Source organism: Salarias fasciatus, chromosome 19 (assembly GCF_902148845.1).
Source record: "Salarias fasciatus chromosome 19, fSalaFa1.1, whole genome shotgun sequence".
In the NCBI taxonomy this organism is placed as follows: Eukaryota; Metazoa; Chordata; class Actinopteri; order Blenniiformes; family Blenniidae; genus Salarias; species Salarias fasciatus.
In genome coordinates this window covers 23,064,181-23,088,431 of record NC_043763.1, presented here as the reverse complement: position 1 = coordinate 23,088,431, position 24,251 = coordinate 23,064,181, and the positions used below count along the sequence as shown (strand labels likewise).

Below are 24,251 nucleotides of genomic sequence, written 5' to 3'. Positions count from 1 at the left end.
AAAACCGACGTCACAACTCAAAAAGTCACACATGTAGGAAGAGAGGTGGTGACAGTCAGCTGAGGCGCCGGCGCCGGACAGCTCAGGGGTCACAGGTCGGCCACGGGACCCATGTTTAACAGAAAGAGGAGGTCAGAGCCGGAGTGTTTCCAGAGAGCGCCATGTTCAAAAAGCTGCATTTTCAGTGGCTCTGAGCACCGTTATCATATAAAAGGACTTTTAAAACACAACAAAAATGTTGTGTTTTCATCTGAAATTGTTGCCGTACTGAGGAACCCTTTCTGATTATTTAATTTTGGTTCCAAAACTGAGAATTGTTCCATAAATATACATTTGTGCTTCCTATTCTACATTTCTGAACATTATATTTGAATATTTCCTGTATTTTCATCTTTTTTTAAAGTCATCCACACAAACTAAAGTCCCAGCAGCCGGCTGATGGCAGGAAAGACGGTTTGTCAGATGATCTGGATGTTTTCTCCTCTTTTAAGCAGCTAAACGCATAAAATAACTAGTTCTAAACATGTATCACAACAAATGCTTTTTCAAGGATCGCTGATTAGACGAGGACTCTTCAGGCCAGACAAGGTTGCTTGAGTCGATGGAGCTCGCTTTATTAGAAACGCCGGGAAAACGGAGGCGGAGGGAGAAGTGAAACAGACGGCCATTTCAAGTGAAAACACACAGTGTTCATTGGCTTTTGTGGCGGCTGGCCAGGAGAAACACCTCGTGTAAACGGGTGAAAACGACACTTTATAGAAACTGGAAGCGTTCATGTGGAAAGTGTGTTCATGTGTATGTGGCTTCGTTAAAAAAAAATATATATACCAACAAGCAAAAAGTGCAGAACTTTTTCCTAAAAAAAAAAAAAAAAAAAAAAACAAACTAAAACTGACATCTTCTCCTGTGATACTGTGTAAATGGAGCTTTTTTAGCTTCATTCAGTTGTGAAAAGTAAGTTGAAACCCAGGAGTTGGTCTGAGCGGCTTGTTGAGGGTTTGAGTGAAGATAACTAATGAAAGGCAGAGCAGGTCTCCATCCTGCATCCCTCAGCCTCCTTCCTCTCCTCTCCTCTCCTCTCCTCTCCTCTCCTCCTCCTCCTCCTCCTCTCCAGCCACTGTTGACGTCCGTGTCTCTGACTCGCGCCTCACGGTTTCCACGCGGTTTCCTCCTCCGGTGCAGTCATGTAGTCGGTGCGGCTCCGGTGCGTCCCTCCGTTCTCCTCACTTTTTTTTTCCACCCCCTTCCACTTATTCTCTCCGAAACGCGCTTCTCTCTCTCTCTCTCTCTCTCTCTCTCTCTCTCTCTCTCTCTCTCTCTCTCTCTCTCTCTCTCTCTCTCTCTCTCTCTCTCTCTCTCTCTCTCTCTTTCCTGCTTTGTTGCTCGTTGTTTGTGCGTCTTTTTTTTTTTTTTTTTTTTTTTGAGTTGCACGCGTCTTTCCCGCGGTGTTTCGCGCTCCGTCCTGCTGCCGCTGGACTCCGGACACTGGACACCGGACACCCCCCCTCTCCTCCGTCCCCCCCTCCCCCCCCGCTCCTCCCGCCGCCCGTCCGCGGTGTTTCCGCCCCGGTCCGCTCCCCCGGCTGACTCGCAGCGCTCCGGGGACAGATGAGTGCGCCTCCGCTGATCCGCGCGCCCAGCCCGCTCCCGTTCCCGGGGGGGAACAACAACTCCAACTCTGGAGGGGGGGGAGGAGGAGGAGGAGGAGGGGGAGGAGGGGGAGGGGTGATCTCCTTCCACATCCAGATCGGGCTGAGCCGGGAGCCGGTGCTGCTGGACGCCGCCGAGCTGAGCCTGAGCCAGGTCCGGGAGGTGGCCTGCTCCATCGTGGACCAGAAGGTAACCAGAACCAGAACCAGAACCAGGACCAGGACCAGGACCACAGGGTCCTCCAGGCCTGCACAGCTCCGAGGTCACAAGTCAGAGGGGTCTTCAGGTGGAGGCAGGACAGCCGGGACCTTCTAGGCCCCGTTTACACGACAGCGTTTCAACTGGAAAACGTGTCGGTCTTAAGATTTACTTTTTGGAAAAGTTTCCAACTAACCGGGAGTTAGTCACCGTGACCTCCAGGGGGCGCCATCAATATAAATACATCAAAATTAGTTATTACTACAAAAGGAACAGTTCACATGATTCAAACGTAAAGCAGCAGCAATTATGATGATGATACTAACGATGATACAGCTCCTGCTAACCAGGGAAACTCCCTCTGGATCAGCTAAAAGCTGTGATTACCACCTAAAATAACTTATCCAGACCACCAAATCTCACTTAAAATTAAAAAAAAAAAAACCAAGTTTAACAGGATTCATCTGAGATTCACGTTGGTGGCCATTTTGAATGATGTCATGAATCTCCCATGATTCCCAGTTCGCCTTGGTCATTATTCTTGGGCGTTAGGTTGAATTTTGAATGACTCTCTTCATTTCTTTGACCTGAAACAACATCAAATGTGCATCCATTGCCTTACTGTTAATGTGAAATGAAAAGCAGAACAAAGCTTCAAGCGACGGTGACGTTTGGACGAGTGAAGTTCACTTTGGACTGGCTGCAGCTGCTTACTCGTCCAGAGATTCTGATTTGGGCAGGTTGGCCTTTGTTACTGATTTTGTCCAATCGTTTGACGTTATTTTGGTCAGTGGGTCTGTGTGGTTACTATACACAGTGTAAATACGGTTCATGTATTCATTTACTGTGTGCAAGCAGCATGTTTAGTATCGCTTAACTTTTAACCAGGAAGTAAAAATGTTCCCGTGACAATTTCATGTAGTCCAGGGGTGTCAAATACATTTTAGTTCAGGGGCCACAAAGGGTTCAGTTTCAACTTTCAACTTTTTCTCTGTTGTGGCGCAGAGCACACGTCATAAAAATATCAGTATTTTCACAAAACCAAACACTTACTACAAGAAATTCTGACAGTCTCAACATGAAACCACTTTAAATGAAACCTTCTGGTGAAAAACTGTGAAATATCCCAAAAAACTTCTGCTCTGGCTGTTGCTTTGTACATGTTTTCACAAACTCACCCTGACAGCCTGAGATTTGCTTGCTGGCATCGCGGTAGCTAGCTTTAACAGCAGCATCGCTGTTACTTCAGCTCGAGTCTCAGTGTTGTGTTTTGTTCGCTGCTCTTGAGAAATCTCTTTAAAAATCTGTTTTCTGTGTGATTTTTATCATTTGCTTGGTGGTTTGGTGGGCCAGATTGAAACTATTTCTGGGCCAGTTTTGGTCCACAAGCCTCATATTTGACACCTCTTGTCTAGAGAGCAGCAAGCACTCACTCTGTGGCGCCCCCTGCAGGTCACACATGAATTGAACAACAAGCGAAGGGATTCAGGTGTTCACAGATCTTCTGGAGATATGAAGGTTGTTCACACCCTGTAGACAGGAGCGAATCCTGGTGATGACCAAAGTACCGTGACGGCGCCTCCTGGAGGTCAAACATGTAAACGTTCAGAATATATGACGAAAATATTCGTCACATTTACAACAAAGTGTTTGAGTTTGAGAGAACATTTCGAACGATGACCTGGAGGCTTTGAAAAGATCAAGCTATCTTTCTTTAATATGCAGATATCTGAGTTAGTTTTTTTCACGTGGACACATTTATTTCCTTTCCTAAATGTGATGGATGAATACTGTCGACTGTTTCAGCTTCATCTTGTGAAGCTCGGTTCATACATAAGTTTCTTCCTGCCGCTCGGCAGCGTCTCCACAGCCTTCAGCAGAGAGCGGAGTTTGCTCGGTCGCCATGGAGACAGTGGCGTTGTCATCGTGTGTCACGTGAACGACTGGTCATTGTCTGTGGTCGTGACGCTGTCCCGCCCACACTCTCTCTCATCCAATCACGTGATGAGAAACAGGAAAGCAGGTGTGATGGAGGTGTGTGTATGTGTGTGTGTGTGTGTGTGTGTGTGTGTTTCTTCTAATGTTCTCCCTCCTCACTGTGTCTGGTCCAAATAATGTGGAAGTAATATTATGTAACCATTGATTGCTTACCTTTAACTTCCACTTTGGAAAGTGGTGAGGTTACTTCACTCGTTGTTCCAAACAGAAAGTAACTCTGAAGTGTTTGTGATCTCTCTCGGTTTATCCTGACTGCAGTGTGCATGCAGAGCAGTGGAGTGATTGCTGTGGAAATGCTTTACAGTTGATAACTATTGTAAAAAACAGTGATGGAGTTACTTTATTACTTTCTGTAGAAGTCAGATCAGTCGAGGAGGAAGATGCTCTCTAACCTGGATGTTAGTGGGAGGAAGATGCTCTATAATCTTGATCAACGAGTTCCTCCTAAAGGCAGTGGAGCTGATGTGCCAAAATGCTCATTGGATTTTTTTTGTCAACCTTTTCTTTCCTAATCACAGATTGTTCATGTAAAAACTGGAAGCTCCAAACTGACACTGGTCATGGTGGCCGGAGCTGCTGCGTGTGTGCGTGCGCGGATTCGTGTGAGGAATGATCAATAGCATGTATGGATGATGTGCAGCGCCTCAGGCGGAGCCTCTGTGGCGTCACAGCATCGGTCAATGCTGCAGCTTTCATCCCCGAGACGTGCGCCACCTCACGAGGTTCACAAAGTCGCAGCAGATTCTCCCGTTTTGACAAATCCCAAACTTCAGCCGAACCGTGGGAAGCAGATTTGCGGGACCGAACTGATCCTTGACGCCAGAGCCAGTGTTTGCTCGGTGTTTTTTTCTGCTTGTGGCGCATCGCTGACGTGTTGATGAGGAGCTGTTAGCACTCCAGCCTGAGGACCAGGCTCACGCCTGTTTGCATACAGTCTGTGAACACCAAGATTTTTCAGATTTGGGACCAAAGGAACAGATCACGAACAGATCGACAGCATCAGCTGTGACAGAAATGTAAACACAAGCACACTGAAACAGAACTTTACAGCCTTTTCTCCAAGCAAAACACACAGATTCAGTCAGAGAAACACTGACAACCATCTCTGATTCACCCAGAGAAGAGAAACCAGGCGGACACACCCACTCTCACTGACATACAAACCCAGGGCTTTTCAAAATAAAAGCAGTGGGCTCTGCCCAGCTCTGCTTTCAGATCTAGAAAGCTTCTGAATTTGGTTTGTAAGGTTAGTTTAACATTCAGAAGTTCAGGCAGGAGACACTCAGGTGTAAAAAGAAATTCCCAAGTCAAGTTCCAAGGGGTCGGAATCCAGTCCAGAATCCTTTTAAGACCAGTGATTCCCAATCATTCTACCTGTAAGCCCCTGAAGTTCCTTCAATATATTAAGACTCAAGGATGAACCTACTCTCACCATAAGTCTGTGTGATCTCTGGTAGCGGATCCACAGGTTGAGAAACTCTGGACTTAACAGTGTACATTGTGTTCTGTTTGGATTATTGCAAGTTGGATTATTACTTCTGATTAACTCATAAGTTATTTCTGAGAAAGATACAAACATCACACTGCATGAGTTTGAATGCATAATTTAACATTTCTCATTTACTTTGTGTATTACACATGGAAGCGTTTATTATTCATTCCAGTGTCATGATCAGAAACACTCATGTTGTTGTGAAAAGGGCCATAAAACAGCTCTCATGGCTCATTCAGAGTTCTCTCACAGCCTCTTTGGTGGTAACAAAAACGTTTGAGGAGCTATTTCAGCTCACTGTGGCTTCAACTCAGCAGAAACTACCAATCAATTATTATCTGAGCGCCGATCCACTAACTCTTTGACATGAAAGTTACAGTATGTCGTTTTCTAAGCATTGCCACTTTTGTCCACTGGGTGTTGTTGACACTGTTGTCCCTGCTGCTTCTTCTTATCTTGGACTGAATGCAGGAATTCATTGCACCACCTGCTGGTCCACAGTGGAATTACAGCACCGACTGAGCCGTGGCTAGTCAGTTAGCTGTGTTTTATTTAGTTACTTCCTGGTTTGGTTTGTCACAGTTTTTTGGGGAAAAATGCAAATGACACTCACAAGGTCATTGTTTGTGTTTGTTTTCCCTCTAAAAAGTTGATCCATCATTAGTTATTTCCACTTAGAACGTCCACCTCTATGAAGTGACAGCAACCCTCACCTGTATGCAGACGACACACGAGTCTGAAACTGATTTCAGTTATTATTCTATAATGGAGGGTGGCTGTGGCTCAGCTGGTAAATCAAGTCATCTCTCAATCAGATTGGTTCAATGCCCAACGTGTCTATGTAACAAAGTGTCCTTGAGCAACACAGCAAACCCCAAACTGCTCCCAGTGGATGAACAGAGCTCCTTTCATGTTATGTTAGTGAACAGATGAATATGACAAAGTTAGTCAGAGCAAAAGTGCTACATATATGAGAACAATGGAAACTTCCTTTTTTAACCTATGTGTTGATTTTCTGCGTGTTGGCAGTTTCTTTCACAGGCACTTGAATTGGAATTCCCCACTTGACTGTTAACTTTCCAAGTTCCCAGTTCCACGATCTTTGCTGTTGGACGTTTGATTCATGTGTACGTCTACATGGGGAAAAGCATTTTTTTATAGCTTCAACCTGCAACTTATTAAATTATTGCTGTTAAAGTGAAATTAGCCTCATTCTTTTATTGTAGCATTGACCGCTAGTAACCAGCAGTAATTATATGAAGTGAAGAGCATGTTTGATATCACCCTTGTCGGTATCATTTCCTCAGTGTGTTCGCTTGTCTCAGCCATGATTTCTGGTTTGTTCATTTCCCTGCAGAGTCTGAGAGGAATGCTTGGCTGCTTCTTGTTAGGGAAAACTTATTACTCTGAAGTTGGAATTTCCCAAGTGGAAACTTTCTGAATACTGAGTTGCGTGGTGAGTCACTGTGTGTGTCGTGCACGAAAAGCTCACAAACAAAAGATGGGGCTTTCCCGACGGGTAATGTCCCGATTAAGATTCCAGGTTTATGAAACGTAGATCCAATAAAAACTCGGTTAAACCGTATTTAAATCATTTGAGAGAGACGTTCGTCCATCTGTGAGCGACTGGCGAGCAGTCCAGGATGTAGTCTGCTCCGCCCGTTGTTAGAGAGGATGGGTTGATGAACAACTTAAAGAAAATATAATTGAAAATAAATTCAATGCAAAAATAGAAAAACAAGTATTTGCAGATAAAACACATAGTACATGAAACAGGTGAACACATTTTATCCACCAAGTGTATCAAAAATCATAAATTAGACCTATGTAAACATCTTCTTCTAATTTATTTAGACACAAAAGTCTTTTTCAAAATAACTTATCTTCTGGATAAAAAAGGCTTCTGTTAAAAAAAAAAAAAAAGACACAATGACACCAAAATGAGAAAACTTGCTAAAGTGACAATAATTTGTAATAGGGGAAAAATAAGCTTAAAAATGGAAAATAAAACTGCTTAGAAAAGAGATAAAATGGCCCTTCATGGGCCCTCAGGGTCTATAACTCCTCCTGGTAAATAGTATTTTCTGTGTTTTAGTTAATTCAACATTTTCTGTTTTCTTTAGTAGCCATTCAGCCTTCATATTGTTATATTTAAAATTACTTATTTAACTTTTTCCCCCAGACCTGCCACCTTATTGTGGTGGGGGAGTTTTCATGCCCTCGTGATCACAAGAGCAATGTTTTCTGGGGTTTCATGCCCCTGGTCGGGTCTCCCATGGAAAACAGCTCCTAGGGGACGGGCCAGACGAAGAGCGCCTCAAAAGCCCCCATGAGAAAAGTAAAAGCAAGAATCGACACGTTGCCCGATATGGTGCTACCGTTGCCCCACCCTGGAGCCAGGCTCGGGGTTGGGGGTGGCATGCTAGCGCCTGGTGGCTGGGCCTTTGTCCACGGGGCCCAGCCAGGCCCAACCCGAAGGGAAGACATGGGCCAGACCTCCGGCGGATCAGTTGAACCGTTGGGTCCGGGTGTAGCATGGATTGGTGGACCACTGTTAGACCTGGATGGCTTCCTCGAGCCTGGGCCGAGAGCCTGCACTGGGGCAGTTTGCAGTGAAGTGTGAAGTGATGGGATGAGGATCAGCACCTCCAAATCTGAGACCATGGTCCTCAACTGGAAGAAGGTGGCTCTCTCCACTCTCTCTGCTCTCTCCAGGTTGGCAGAGAGACCCTGCCCCAATGTGGAGGAGTTCCAAGTATGTTGGAGTTTTGTTTTGGGAGCGTGAGAATCATGGGCAGATTGGTGCAGCAATGCAGTCGTTATATTGGTCCATCGTGGTGAAGAAGGAGCTCAGCTGAACGGCGAAGCTCTCTGTTTTTATTTCCTACCCTAATCTATGGTCATGACCTTTGGTCACGATGAAAAGACAAGAGTTAGGGTGAGGAGCTCAGTCACCAGGGAGGAGACCGGAGTAGAGCTGCTACTCCACATCCAGAGGAGCCAGCTGAGGAGGCTTTGGCATCTGGTTAGGAGGCCTCCTGGACGCCTCCCTGGGGAGGAGTTCCAGGCATGTCCCACTGGGAGGAGACCCAGGGAAGACCCAGGACACGCTGGAGAGACTATGTCTCTCGGCTGGCCTGGGAACGCCTTGAGATCCTCCAGGAAGAGCTGGAGGAAGAGTCTGGGGACAGGAAGTCTTGGCATCAATGCTGAGACTGCTGCCCCCGCGACCCAGTCAAGGATGAGCAGTAGAAAATGGATGGGTAGATTTAATTTTTTTACAGTCTTAATTGATATTCAACTTCATTTCTGTTTATTCTGTGTGGAGCAATGCTTCAAGGAAGTTCTATTATGAAATGTCAACATTGTCTGCTCGAAAAAGAGGATGAAACCTTCTGTAGTGCATTTGAATCTTCATAAGTACAACGTAACAATTTTTTCTGGATTTTTCAAAACTACTGTATATATCTGAGACACTGGAATCTGAGTTTGCCTCATTTTAAAGGTTAAACATGTTTTGCAACTCCATGTAAGTCAGATTTTTTTTTTTTTTTTTTTGGAAAATCACAGAAACGTCTCATTTGTTCTTGAAGGTTTCAGAGCTCTGGGTTACAGGATAAAAGCTTTAAGAAGCAGTGTGAACACTGGACTGAAGCCCGTCAGTACTCTTTAAATGTGATGGCTGGTTTTACTTGTTGAATTTCTCCATGTTGGTTTCATTGTGGCACAGTCCCATTTTTTATCATCAGAGAAACCAAAGTCCCTGCTGTGGAGGCCGAGCGTCCAGATAAAATCATCTAAAAGATGTAATTCAACAAAGTAGAGAAAGTCAGACGAAGCTCGGATGAATCCTCAAAGACTCTGCAGCTCCTAACACATCAACACACAGATCTCATGTCGAGCAGTGTGTTTAGACACACACACCCCTCCCATGTGTGGTGTGTGTACAGTGTGTGTACAGTGTGTGCGTGTGGCGAGCGGTGATAGTCAGTCAGTCAGTGCAGTGACTCACTCGTCGGATCGTCGCTTCCCGGGTTGGAAACGCGTTGAATTCTGCCTTTGTTCGCTCGCTCTGCAGGGGTTTCTCTGTTTTTCTGGCTTTTGCTTCGTGAACCGAACTGAACTGTGAAGCTGTTACCCAACGCTCGCAATTAAAACACACACACACACACACACACACACACACACACACACACACACACAGACAGTGTCAATGTCCTTATGAATGTGATAGATGTCCTCTTTCTCACATGGGCGAGCAGAGAAAAAAACTCTCGGTGGAGTTTGTGAATGTGAGCCCGTTTCTCCTCATTTACACAAACTCACAATGTTGTTGTTGTTATTTTCTTTTCTCCCTTTCTCCAAAAACCAAATCAAACCAAAGTCTCGTCCAAAAGCCACAAAGTGAGACATCGAAGTCCTGAAACCAATATGCCACCAAAGATTCTTCGCTCACTTCTCTTGGTTAGTTCAGAGATGCTTTTAGCTGGAAGATGGAGACGAGACGAGATCAAGTGAAGATCAGAAACTGGCACAAGATCGAGATCAGAACATCAAGAGCAGACTAACACGATGCAGCAGGGATCAGGATCAGGGTCCTTCGACAAGTCTGGGGTTTGGAAAGGAGGGTACTGAGCAAGACTACTTTTGCAAAAACACATCATCAGCAGGGTAAAACTAACCAGCCTCATGACAGTCTAATCCCGGCTCACGTTCCCTATTAGTGGGTGAACAATCCAACGCTTGGTGAATTCTGCTTCACAATGATAGGAAGAGCTGAAATCGAAGGATCAAAAAGCGACGTTGCTATGAACGCTTGGCCGCCACAAGCCAGTTCTCCCTGTGGTAAGTTTTCTGACACCTCTTGCATAAAACCAAAAAACTCAGAAGGATGGTGAGGCCCCGCTTTCACGGTTTGTATTCATACAGAAAGTCAAGATCAAGCGAGCTTTTGCCCTTCTGCTCTACGGGAGGTTTCTGTCGTCCCTGAGCTCGCCTTAGGGCACCTGCGTTACCGTTTGACAGGTGTACCGCCCCAGTCAAACTTCCCTCCTGCCGCTGTCCCATAGACTGGAACACAGTTACATGTTGGGATCAACGCCATCAGAAGTGGATCTCAGGAAAATCCTGGACTAAAAGGGAATCTGATGAGGACTGAGAGAACAAGAGTGAAGTAATAATAAGTCAGTATCAACAGCTTTGAGATCATCCGTCCGTCCGTCCATCCATCCACACATCCATCTGTCCTGTAGCCAATCCCAGCTAAAGATGAATGAGGGTACTCCTGGACAGATCACCAGTTACTGGATCAAATGGGATTCAAATGGATTAAAAGGAGATTGGAATGAGATCTGAATGGGACCTGTGTGGGTCTGGAGTCTGACAAGGTCTGGATTAGTTGTAAAGAATCTGCTGCAGGTCTTGATGAGAATCTTGACGTATCAGCTTCATTCACTGTAAAGGAAGCTGAGAACAGGTTTTAAATGCTGTTTATCAACATTGAGTCCGGACAGGTTCTGGATTCAGCTCCGATGGATCTTCATGGGCTCAGATTGTGACTGTCCATTTGCTAGCAGAGATGGGTTTCAATGATTTGATTGGGGTTTGAATGAATTGAATGGAACACTGACAGAATAAGTCTCTGACTGAACATGTTGGAGATCTTGGTATCAAATCAAGATATCAGAACTAAGAAAGAGCCATCTGGATCCAGTTTTGATACATTTCAGATGAGGGTCTTGGACTGACAAGTCCTCAAGGCATTATCTGGTACAAGACTAGAATATTCAACCAGTATCTTGGAAAGATAAGTAGTGTTGAGACTGTGGATTTCAGGATTGGGATTGGGTTATGGGAGGCTTTGGAAGACTTTTGAGTTGGTATAGATATGGTCACAACAGAAATGGTGTCATACTCCAACTGAATTTTTACTGAAGATACTGTGAGTGAAGTTTTAAAGTCTGGCTCTGAGTAGAAGACTGGGTCAGGGTAAGGTCTGGGATTCCAGCTTTATTTTAACTAGAATCCCAAACATTGTTTTATGGTGATGAATGGTGCTCTTACCAGAGTTCAGATTGGTCGGAATGGGAATTTGCTGGGTTGTGAAACTGAGCAGAATGTGTAAGATTTCATGGATTGAGCATGGAATTGGACTAAGCTGATTTTCATAATCCGGTGTTCCGGTCCTTCGCTTCATTGGGATGTGGAGTGACTCCATGACTGAGCACTAAGACTGAAAGGAGATCATAAAGTGAGACGACTACCCAGAAATGTTTCAGTCCCTGTTAAAATCACCTCATTGAGAATGAATGTGAAGATCTGTGAGCTTTGTAAAGATGTGCCTGTTGAGGTCGTGGAAACAGTCGTTGCCTTGGAAACAGTACAACAAAGAGCAGCATATTTCATTTTTCAAGGTATGGAAAGCAAAAAAAAAAAAAAGATCTTCACTTTTCTTCACTTTTATTATGTTTTAATTAGAACTGAAAAAATATCCAAACTGGTTTTCAACATCAACTCTATAATTCACAGAAGGGGAAAAAAGACAGTCAGGACATCTCTTGATCAAAATCCACAAATCTGCATTTCCATGAAGACATGATGAGTTCGCCTTGTTTGCTCAGATTCCCTAATTGTCTCATTTCAGGTGAAAATCATCTCATTTCATGACAGTGAGACTTTTACACCTTTTTTGGTTCCTGTATGTACAGCAGGTCACGTCACATGTATTCACACAGCAGAGCAACAACGCAACACTTAACACCTCAAATGGCACCAAATGATCTGATTAGAAAGGTGTGTGTGTGTGTGTGTGTGCCTTGTGGTGAGTTACTGAGTGCTTTACCACCTTAGCTTCTGTTTTACTGTATCATCGAACTCCTGTTTGAGTCCAGAGTCCTTCGAGCTCTGTGAACCACCTGTTTTGAGTATTTTGAGTAAATGTCAAAGTTTGTTGTCTACAGATCGAACCTGAACCCGGTGGGGGAGGCTGGTCCTCCAGGAGGTAAAGTTAGTGGCTGGGGGTTGGACATGGGAACAGCAGGAGAGCAGCAGGACGCTCTCTGTGTCCCACCTGTTGACTGTTAGCATTAGCATTAGCAATAGCATTAGCACCGCTGATGTGTGGCTCCTGTTTCTGTTTCTCATCTCGATTTGTTTGAAGATGAAATATAAGACAATACATTCAATGACATCAAACAATAATGTGATAAGACACACACACACACGCACACACACACACACACACACACACACACTGCTGCTGTGCGACAGTAATAATGAAGCCATGTGCTTTATTCGGTGGCAGTTTCTCCTTGTTGCCTGGCAACAGATGATGATGATTGCTGTCGTGAAGAGTCCTTGTGATGTTATTATGACACACACACACACACACACACACACACACGTGTCCATCTCATTGTCCTTTCTCTCTTTCATCTCCTCCCTTGTTTCATCCCTCCGTTCACGGCTCTTTATTCTTCCTCGTATCTCTTAAGCTTCCGTTCTGCTGGCTTTCTTTTTTTGGGCTGAAATCAGTTTGGAGTAAATAAAGTGGACCACATCACTTCAAACCTGCACTGGATTATAGATTGTGAGTAATGAGTCCCTGGAGACAGCGGGAGGCGCTATAACAGGCTGATGTGAGAGCACTTCAGCTGCCGCTACTCTTACTGATCGGGACCATTGAGAGGCGTATAAATGTCATCTGAACGTCGGTTTGAAACCCCACAACGACTCGCTGAGACATCACAGCACGTCCATGTTCAGTGGATTCAACGGCAGTCCTGTTTCCTGGTGACATCCAGGACCAAACAGCTCCATGACTGTAGCGTTAGCATTGGCATTACTGGCGTTGTCGCGATCAAGACCACATTTCCAAAGTCTTGGTCTTCACTGGGGCTGGGTACCATTTGATATTTTTCGAGTACAAGTACTTTTTCGATACCTCATGTACGGTACCGGTTCCTGAACGGTACTTTTTTCGGTACCTGCCTTCACGGCGCACAGACGACGCCATGACGGCATTTGCACTTCATGCCACTAGGTGTGCTGTTTGCATGTTCAACCTTATTTTACACAGACACCACAGAGGCAGAAGGGCGCTGCTGGTGCTGCAGGCTCTCTCTGCATGTTGTCAGAAAAAGAGTGTGAGCCCGCAAGATGTGCTAAATATGTTCAATGATGCGATGCACCGTTTTTTCGGAAAAAAGAAGAACTGAACGATCGTTTCTGCACATTTTATTTACTTAGTGACAGTAAAACTGTATCACAAGTAGTTTCTGTACTCAAAAGACCAAGATTCCTTGTGGATAGAACATGCGCAGAACAGTATTTAATGTCCCTTTCAACCGGGATATTGCGTGATTCACGTGACGAGAGAGAGAGAGAGAGAGAGAGAGAGAGAGAGAGAGAGAGGGAGGGCAGCGGGGATAGGGACAAATAGTTGGGGGAAAAAAACAGACACCAGGCTCCCAGCATGTTTATTGACCACGCAGCCACTTCAAGAACCGAAACTGATACCCGTACGCACGTCTCTTGTTCGGTAGCAGTATATACCGAAGTTTTACAGTCGGCACCACTGAGGTACCGTTAAACGGTACCCAGCCCTAGTCTTGATGCGGATCAGATGATCTTCACTAAAATGCGAGCATGAGTTGAACTTTCAGGACCGTGGGTGAAGCAAACAGAGCAGATTGGGGCTGATCTTTAGAAAACTGATATTTAGAAATGTTGAACTCATGACAACAAGAAAAGCAGCAACACTGTTCCATTTTTCCATTATTATCACTTCTTTCACCTTTCTAATTCAGACACGTCTTCTTCAAAATAGAAAGTTTGCTCCAGTTTCTGCCTTCGTCCTGGACACTACACTCTGCACATGCTGAGTGGAGTGCAGTAACAGCAGAAGTGGACTGCAGTACCCAGCATGCCTTGCGGCGGCTGGGGTCAGGGGTCAGTCACATGGCCGTCGCCTCGCGGTGGTGTTTGTACAAAAAGTCCTGAAGCGGTGCAGAAAACAGACGACGGTCGGAGACGGAGAGGGAGTTCTTGTGTTGCCGTGACAACAAGAGCCGCACCGCTGCTGCTATGGCGACACCACACACACACACACACACGCACGCACGCACACACGCACACACACACACAAAAGAATACATACATATAAAAATGTGTGTATGCAGTGACTGTGAAGCTGATGGAGAGGCAAATGAAAGTCCGATTAAGAACTTTCAGATGCTCGCGGTGTGTGTGTATGTGTGTGTGTGTGTGTGTGTGTGTGTGTGTGTGTGGTCGATATCGGCCTCAGTGTTGCTCTGCAGTTGGTCGAAATGTTGTTCATTTCAGTGTCGTCTCATTGATCAACAAAATAACTGTGTTCAGCAAAACGCACAACTGACGCTGAGACACAAAATGATGAATAACTGCAGAGAAACGCTGCGATGGGTCCACTGCAGATGAGGACAGGAGGCAGGAGTGTGTCCTGTTGGCTTCCCGTCTCCGATGTCGTGTCTCTGTGTGTCACAGTTGCCGGAGTGTGGCTTCTACGGGATGTACGAGAAGATCCTGCTCTTCCGCCATGACGCCGCCTCCGACAACAAGCTGCAGCTGCTGCGCTCGGCCTCGCAGATCCAGGAGGGAGACCTGGTGGAGGCCGTGCTGTCAGGTGAGAACCCCCCACCCCCCCACCCCCACCGCCACCCCCACCGCCACCCCTGTCCCGGCAGCGCCTGAACGCCTCCTGAGGGGGCGTGGCCTCATCAAGAAGCTGTTTCTGGCGGGCGTCCAGCTCAGGATTCAGGTGTTCACAAGACGACGTGATCACAACCTCAAAGCTGCTGCTGCTGCCAACTTCCTGTCTGTCACCTCCTGGAGCTGTGTGTGTGTGTGTGTGTGTGTGTGTGTGTGTGTGTGTGTGTGTGTGTGTGTGTGTGTGTGTGTATTTTCGTGTGTGTAGGTGTATGTTGATGTATTTGTCCTTACATGTGTGTACAATTGCGTATATGTGCACATTCACAAGTGTCATGGACGTGTGTGTGTGTGTGTGTGTGTGTGTGTGTGTGTGTGTGTGTGTGTGTGTGTGTGTGTGTGTGTGTGTGTATGTCTTCCTTGTGATATCTTCATTCTGTGCCTCCTTCATTAAACAAGTCATTAATTATCAAACTGTCATTGTCCAAAGTGTTCTTCTGCACTTCATCTTCAGCTCCATGACAGGTACTTCCTCCTCCTCCTCCTCTTGATGCTAACACTTGCCTTGCATCACTCTGCCAGCCTCATCGACAGCTCAGGAAATAAACAGGAAATTACCTGGATGTGGAGTAACAGGCAGCTGCAGCCCGACGAGCTGATTGGTCGTGAGCGGGAAGCAGATCAGAAGCCGATAATTCAGTCAGTGGGGTTGTTTTACAGCCTGCGACGGGAACATGTTGATTGGCGGTTTACAGGTAAACCTCAGGATGACACACCTTCTCAGCTGGGAGGCTGTGAAGCCAAACGCCAAACTGCAGCAGTCAGCGAAAACAAGAGTAAACAACAACACAAGTGGAGGAAGAGGGAAAGTGCATAACAAAGCAAGAGTGGGATATTTATTTAGTGCAGCATCATCTTTCCTGCTGGTTTAGAACAGTTCTAGAGTTTTCTGACTAAAACAGCCATTTTCATGATTTTCCACCTGGAGCTGCAGAACCATGGATCATCAAACAGTCAAAAACATAATCAGAGAAACATCAGCTTTATTAAAGGTGACGTGACCCAAAAACATCCTAAGTGCCAATTTAAACCTCAATGTAGCCCCGAGACAGGACGGCACTGATACGGCTGAGATAAAGTCTAGAGTCTTCTGAGGAGAGTGACGGTCAAGAAAAGCCTCGACCCTGACGGGTCACAGGCGGAGTCTGAGAAACTGGGCTGTCTAAAGCTATTGTACTGCTCTTTGTCTCTCTTATCCTCAGCGATAATAAAGTTGACCTTGACTTTGACCTTCAATGTGAAGCATAATGATTTACCAACATCAGCCGGCTTAGAGCTATACAGACCAGCTAAAGCCAGAATACACCGGCTAAAACCAGCACTGACCGGCTAACTGCACCATGATTCACTGTAAAACAGCAGAGATCAGTTAAAACCTACTGAGACGACCTACAATCAGCATAAACCTGCCAAAACTAAAATGACCCATCTTACAATATTATAAACCAGTTAGGATAGAAGTTGACCAGCTAAACCACCACTGACCAGTACAGACCAGCACTGACTGACACCTGCTTATCTAGACCATCATCGACCAACACAGACCCCTGTAGACCAGATAAAACCAGTATGAACCACCCAAGAACAACAAAGTCCATCTTAAACCAGTGAAGACCATGTAGAATGCAGATGGTCCGTCCAAAGACTAGCATAGACCATTTTAGACCAGGATCAGCTAGAACAGGCCTATAAAGACCAGCTGAAACCACCATGGTCGAGCTATGATCAGCATAGAGCAGCTGAAAGTATTATTAACCAGACCAGGACAACCAGTTAGAAAAAAGGCTTCATAGACCAGCCAAACCCCACTTCAGAGCAAGATTCACCAACACAGATGAGCGTAGACCATCACAAACCAATATAGACCAACATAGGCCTGCATCAGATCAGCGTAGACCTCCACAGACCTCCACAGACCAACCAAAATCAGCTTCAGACCAAGATACAACATAGTCCAAAAAGGTTCATTGGTCTTCCAAGTTATAATCCAAAACAAAGGTTCATTTCAAAAGACCAGGGAGGTATTTTGTGATGTCAACATCACGTGACTCTCTGAAGAAGACAGCTGACAGCTGCCGAAACTGTCAGGTAAATAACAAAATACCTCCCTGGTCTTTTGAAATGAACCTTTGTTTTGGAAGATACAACATAGACCATCACAAAATTAAGTAGACTAACATGGGCCTGCATCAGATTAGCATAGACCACCATAGCCTTCCAAAGGTCAGCTCAAACCAATATAGTCCATCATGGACCTCCGTAGACCAGCTAAAACCAGCTTCAGACCAAGGTAAATCAACACAGACGAGCATAGACTATTACAAACCAGTATAGAATAGCATAGACCTGCATCAGATCAGCAAAGACCATTTTCAACCAGTATAGTCCAGCTAAAACAAGAAAGAATCACAATAGACCAACAAAGACCAGCTAAAACCAGGAAAGACCATCATAAAACCTTCAAAGGTCAGCTAAAACCAGGGAAATTCACCATCTAAAGCCAGTATAGACCATCATAGACCTCCAAACACCAGCTAAAATCATGATTTATCGCCAGCTAAGACCAGCAAAGACCATCGTAGACCTTTGTACACCAGCTAAACCAGCTTCAGACCAAGCTAAACCAATACAGATGCATCAGAGCATCAGATCAGCGTCGGCCATTTTTAACTAGCATAGTCCAGCTAAAACCAGGAAGAATCACCAACAAAGACCAGCTAAAATCAGCTTAGGTCAGATAACACCAACATAGGCCAGGTAATGAACGTGAACTGGCTAAAACCACCAAAGACCATCTAACATGAACATAGACCAGCAGATCCAGCAGAGAACACTTTAAAGACCAGTCAGTGTGTGTGCTCGCCCACATGAGTGCGTTGAGTTTGATTTGTTTTGTTGTTCTGCTCTTGACTTCTCACCAACACAAACAGCTCAGACACATAAACATCTCCGTCACCGCCGCCGGTTTCCCGCGTCTCCACCCGCAGTGTGTTTGTTTTCTGGTGCTGGGTTAACAAGTTAGCAACGAGCGCTCCTAATTCCACCGCGAATACTTAAACACATCCCGATAAGGACTACCTAGAATGCGCGCACACGCACGCACACGCGCGCACACACACACACACACACACACACACACACACACACACACACACACACACACACACACAAGTCATTTTCTGAAGCATATAATAACAGTTTGGGAGCTTGTTCACACTTCCAAACGTATGTTGGCCCTCCAAACAAAAGGCATAAACAATAATTTGAATAAATGGAGGTAATTTCCTGCAGCAGAATGTCTAATCAGAGCCGTATTCTACTGGAGGACCACAACACAGGGCGAGCGCAGTGTGTGTGTGTGTGTGTGTGTGTGTGTGTATGTGTGTGTGTGTGTGTGTGTGTGTGTGTGTGTGTGTGTGTGAGATAGGAAAACGAAAAAGGCGAGAGTGAATCAGAAAAACATGCTGAGTGAGACAGAGGAAGGGAGGAAAGGCAGCGAAAACCGTGTCCCTAACTACCCATCACGCCACTGCCAAGCCTGCTGGCCAACTGAAAAAACACTGGGTCCATCTGCGCCCGCTAAGAGCCTCTCGTAGCTCCCAAACATTTACAAAATACCCGCTAACAACCCATTCATTACTCTTTGTCTGCACTCTGCTGTTTATCTCCCTCCCCTCTCCATCTCCGGCCAGTTGAAGGAAAACTCCGCGCACATTTCAGATCCCATGTGCAGCGCTGAATATCGCTAACAACCAGCCGCTGCGCAGAGTCAATGATCCACACTGTTGCAACACTTGGGGAAGAGATGCCCTCTAAAACTCCCCGCTACACTTTTGTGAGTAGAAAAGACAGAAGTATTTCCTGACTCCAGTGGAAAGCTGCACACATGAGAACATCATGTGGCCCAACTGAAACTATTGCACGCAAAAAGTAGCTGTTATAATGAATAGAAATAATTACAAACATAGTTTGTCCTTGTAATCTAAAAAAAAAAAAGAAATCAAACCAAACAAGCCAGTGATCAGCTGTCGTTATCAGTAAGTTCTATCTTTTCACTGCCTGCACTCTCTCTTGAGTGGCACTCTACGCAGACGACACTCGACTGTATGTTAATATTAAGCCACAGATAACCACAGATAACACTTAGTTAAGCAGAACCAAGCTAATGAATAGCAGTGAAGCTCGAGCAACGAATAAATGTCAAGTCGGTCAACCCAAACTTCAAATACAATACAAATGGTAAACACATTTTCTCTCCCAGATAGAGAACAAACTGTAGCTGCAATAATCAGAAAATGTTTTTCCGCATTTGGATTTTTTCACTTTATGCAGATGACACGTGGCTTTATGTGATCTGTAAGAACAGTTTTTAACATGAAGTTAGTAAGCAGAATTACAGGCAGCAGTAGTAAAGCTCCAGCCAGCATTAGGAGGATACAGGGAGCTCCACAATTGCTCCTCCTGCATTTTGAGCTCTTATTTTTTTACATTCAGAGTCACATTTTCACAGACCTCCAGCTTGAAGCCAATCATGTGTCCTCTGCTGATGACTGGGTGTTTATTTCAATTTTTCACATGAGACAGTTTTGACTTTTTTGACATTTGCAGTATGTTGTATGTCTTGTCTTTTGTCTCCTGTAGGATAAATTCAATGTTGTTCGACGCCTTCATGGCTTCATCACTCAGAAAGTTACACTGCTACAGCTGATTTGTTAGATTTTTTTTCAATAAACGAATATCATGCTTGTTTTCATTCCTGACAGCTACAGAATTTCTTTCAGCTCCATATTTGGTCTCCAACACTACCGCCTGCGGAAATGTTCCTTTAAGCTATTATTCTTCCTTGCTGTTCACCACTTTGCCCTTTTGTCTACTGTTTGCTGTTCATATAAATGCAAATTTGAAAGCTTGAAAAAAAATCCCCTCTTTTCACATGTTCTGAAAGCAACGCAAGTGTACCAGAACAGTCGAAAAATTTTGCCAAATTCTAAAAATAACCCCTAACTAAAGCTTGGAATTCGGTTGGTGTTTCTCCATGGAACTCCACTGGGAGCACCACACTGTTTTGGTTTCAAATGCGACTGTAAAAATAGCTGGTTGGTCCTTTCTTTGGTTCATGAGGCTCTCAGCGGGTGCTTCTCGGAGCTGCCGGAGCTCCCTGCCGAGGTTTTGTGAAAACAGCTGGAGGATGTTTGGGCTCAGATGGTCGCTGTGGCCACCGGCCCAGTCGGCCCAGATCAGCGATTCTCTCAACCGGGGAAGGAAAGACGTGAAAACGCGGGTAAACATGGAGAAAGCACGCTGCCACGCAGTGGTTTGCTACATTGGCGGGTTTCAGAATTACTTTCTGTGCTGTTACAAGGTCTCAAAGTGGAAAGAGTCGACAAAAATCAAAAGTTGGAGGTCAAAGCCTGAAATTGAAAGAAAATTCTTCAAGAAAAATTGAGGAATCTGCATCACTGGAAGGTGAAATGATAAATTATTTTCACACAATGTATAAGCTTGTTTGGCCCAATGGGTTCTGCAGTCAGCTGGGGAAGAAATGGAAACCTGTGTTTATTCCTGTATGCAGTTTTCTTCATACTAATCACATAGTTGTGTTTTTGCTGAGTAAAATCTGCTTGTCTGGATGTTTTTGTGGCATCCTCTCTCGAGCTGATGAGTTGAATTATCCAAACTGTCAAAGATCTGCAGTGTTTCAATGCGAAGACTGAAGGTCGAAAGTTCCTTTCACAGTCTGAGAATGTAGAGTTCTGTACAGAAGACATTGCGAAACAAGCGTAATGTAAATCCTCCCATCCTGGTGCTTGGGTTTGGTGCTGTGCTCGGTTTTCTGTTTTCGTATCTTCGTGTTCGCTTGGTTTTTCCTCATGGTTTTGGTTCAGTTCAGTTCTAGTTCTAGTTTGTGGTTCTTGTCTGGTTTCATGTTTGAGTTCATGTGTACTTTGTTTCCTCTCATCTCTAGCCACTGTTGCCACATTTTCCGTTTTCTGTTGGTCTTCCTTTAGTCCTTCCATTTGTCTTTTCTGTGCTTGTCTCTGCGATTCTTTAATGTCATTCTGCTTCGTGCCTCACTGTTTTCTTGTATTCTTTTCTTGTCATTGTTAATGATCTTATTTCTATTTTATTAGTTACTTTGGGTTCAGCTTATGTGACATCTTCTCTTTCATGTTATTTCTGCAAAGAGTCCTTTCAACACTAAACACAAGAAAATGACCCACTGATTCCTTTTCATCTCCTTTCACTCTACTTTTCAAATAGAAATAAAATCCTCTTCTCTTGTATTTCGTGTTGCTCTGCAGCTTCAGCCACAGTGGAGGACTTCCAGATCCGTCCTCACTGCCTGTTCGTCCACTCGTACCGAGCTCCGGCCTTCTGTGACCACTGCGGAGAGATGCTGTGGGGACTCGTACGGCAGGGACTCAAATGTGAAGGTGAGACTTTGTGGGTCTGTAGAAGCCCAGGACGGCTAGAGGCGAGCCGGTAAACAGACAGACGACAGCAGGGGCGCTGTTGTGTTTTTGTGTGTTTCCTCAGGCTGCGGTCTGAACTATCACAAGCGCTGTGCCTTTAAGATCCCCAACAACTGCACCGGGGTGAGGAGGCGTCGGCCATCCAATGTCTCCCTGACCGGTGGGATCATCAACCTGGGCCGCCCACTGTCTGCCGAGCCTTCACCACCGCACTACACCGATGACGCTTTGCTGGTCACTGCAGATAAAATTCTTTCTGAACATACAATCATCTCATTCCCTGTAACAGCAGCTGGGCAGTCCATCGCCTGGTGGCAATTCGCTCTGATAACAGCTCATAGCCCAAAGTCAATCTGGTTCAAATGAGAAGGATGGTCCATTGTCTGCGGTCAATTTACTGTCTCCAAAGACAACAGGGAAGTCTGTTAATTTTACTGTCCATCAGAGCGGGACTGTCCATTGTCTGTGGTCATTTCCTCATCAGTGATGACAAGACGTTAACCCATTATGTCTGGTGAAGTCTCTGTGTCTGATAACAAAGGGACACCCCGTCATCTGTGGTTCGTTTACCGTCTGTGGCAGTTAACTCACAATGGCGAGTCCATTGTCTGTGGTCACTTTACCATCTGGATATCAGCTGTTGTCTCTTGTCAAATCACTTTCCTTGATCATAAGAAAAAAGTCCTCTGCGATTAGTTACCTGTCTGTAATGACATCTGGATAATCCATTGTTTCATATCAATTCACCGTGATAACAACAGGACCGTTCATGGTCTGAGATCAGTCTACTGTCTGTTATGACATCTGAATAATGCCAGTGGCTAATCCACTGTCTAATGCCCAAACAGATAGTCTATAATCAATAAAATGTCTAAAATATCAATGGACTGTCCATTGTCTGTGGACAATTCATGTGTCACTAATAACAAAGAAAGTCTTATATGTCTGCAGGTCTCTGGCTATGTTAACAGTTGAATGATCCATTGTCTGTGAATGATCCATTGTCTGTGGCCAATGTTTTGCCAGTCAGAGGTAGATGGCATTTAAATAAAACTGAATTCACTTTTCTTTTCTTTTTTTCTTATGATTCAGTCTCCCGTCAGTCCAAGTATGGAGGTAAATTCCATGTTTTATTATGTGAAGACTATAAATAATTTTAAAAAAAAGTACTTTTTTTCTCCATAGTGTCTTAATTCCTGTTAATTCCTGCAGCAGAAGAACCAGTTGGATTACTTCCCCGGCCGGGAGAGGCGCTCCAGCTCCCAGTCGTACGTCGGCCGTCCCATCGAGCTGGACAAGATCTTACTGTCAAAGGTCAAAGTTCCCCACACCTTCCTGATCCACTCGTACACCCGGCCCACCGTGTGCCAGCACTGCAAGAAGCTGCTGAAAGGCCTCTTCAGGCAGGGTCTGCAGTGCAAAGGTGAGCGGCTGCCTCCAGCTCCAGGGCTGGAGAACATCTGTCCGGATCACCCTGAGCGCCTCCTTTCTGTCCTCAGATTGTAAATTTAACTGCCATAAAAGATGTGCTCCAAAAGTGCCAAACAACTGCTTGGGAGAGGTTTCCAAAAATGGAGGTAAGTTTTGAGAAGCAGAGTTGTTCCCTCCGTAAGAACAAATGGGCTGTCCATTGTCTGTGGACAGTTCAGGGTCTTTAAAGACAGCAGGTCAGTGCCTTGTGGTCAGCTCACTTTGACTTTGTCTTCTCTTCGTAGAGCTGCTGAGTCCGGGGGCGGAGTCAGACGTCGTCATGGCGGAGGGTTGCCTTGACGACCCTGAAATGGACAGAGGCGGTGGACTGCTCGATGACATGGACGAAGCGCTGACATCGGAGGGAAGTCTGCTCCTGGAGGCGGGGCCAAGCGACCTGTGTGACCTCCATGACCCCGATCTGGATGAGTCCAACCGTGCCATCAGGTACATACACACTAAAACACACACACACACACACACAGGTCTCAACCTGCGCTTTGCCCCGCCCCTTCACAGCCCGTCCACCAGTAACAACATCCCTCTGATGCGAGTGGTTCAGTCCGTCAAACACACGAAGAGGAAGAGCAGCAACGTGATGAAGGAGGGCTGGATGGTCCACTACACCAGCAAGGACTCTCTGGTACCTGCTCACTTCTCTTCCTGTTTACCCGGCCACATGTTCACCTCTTCACCTCTTTGTTCACGGTGCGAATGCCTGAGAAGGTTCGACAGTTTGTAAAATATTCAGATGAGTTTTAATGTTCAGAGATGATGGTTTTCATAAGAGTTGGTGGACGACGGTTTTTAGAGGTGTTCACAGACAGTGGTTTTCATCAGTGTCCCTGAGTCCATGTGATGTTTCTGTCTTTTTTCAGCCTCTCATTCTGGTTTCGTTTGCGTCTCCACTTGTTCGTTTCTATTTATCGCGGCTGCAGTTGGAAAAGAGACAAAACTGAAAGTAACTGACTACATTCAATTGTCTTCTTTATGAAAGCGTGTTTTTCTCCCTGCTCTTCGTTCTGTGCTCCAGAGGAAACGACATTACTGGCGGCTGGACAGTAAATGCATCACGCTGTTTCAGAACGACACAGGAAGTAAATACTACAAGGTAAACGGAAACTCTGCAGGTGAAGTGAAGCAGTCATGGATATTTGATGTGTTGGTGACGTTTGTGTCCAATCAGAGAAGAGTTTACAGACGACATGAACCCCGCCCCCCTCCCC

At 45.3% G+C, this 24,251-nt stretch overlaps 1 protein-coding gene across 1 annotated transcript in view; it reads left to right on the top strand.

Moving 5' to 3' along the window:
- Window positions 1-1,706: 1,706 nt before the first annotated feature.
- The window catches only part of prkd1 (protein kinase D1), a 36,930-nt gene continuing 14,385 nt past the window's right edge, over window positions 1,707-24,251 (top strand). Inside the window, exons 1-10 of the mRNA XM_030117250.1 lie at window positions 1,707-1,839; window positions 14,861-14,999; window positions 21,385-21,516; window positions 21,620-21,789; window positions 22,648-22,671; window positions 22,768-22,978; window positions 23,055-23,132; window positions 23,271-23,472; window positions 23,545-23,668; window positions 24,059-24,136. Coding sequence (XP_029973110.1) covers window positions 14,885-14,999; window positions 21,385-21,516; window positions 21,620-21,789; window positions 22,648-22,671; window positions 22,768-22,978; window positions 23,055-23,132; window positions 23,271-23,472; window positions 23,545-23,668; window positions 24,059-24,136 — 1,134 coding nt within the window. The 5' untranslated portion in view covers window positions 1,707-1,839; window positions 14,861-14,884. The remainder of the gene's footprint in view (window positions 1,840-14,860; window positions 15,000-21,384; window positions 21,517-21,619; window positions 21,790-22,647; window positions 22,672-22,767; window positions 22,979-23,054; window positions 23,133-23,270; window positions 23,473-23,544; window positions 23,669-24,058; window positions 24,137-24,251) is intronic.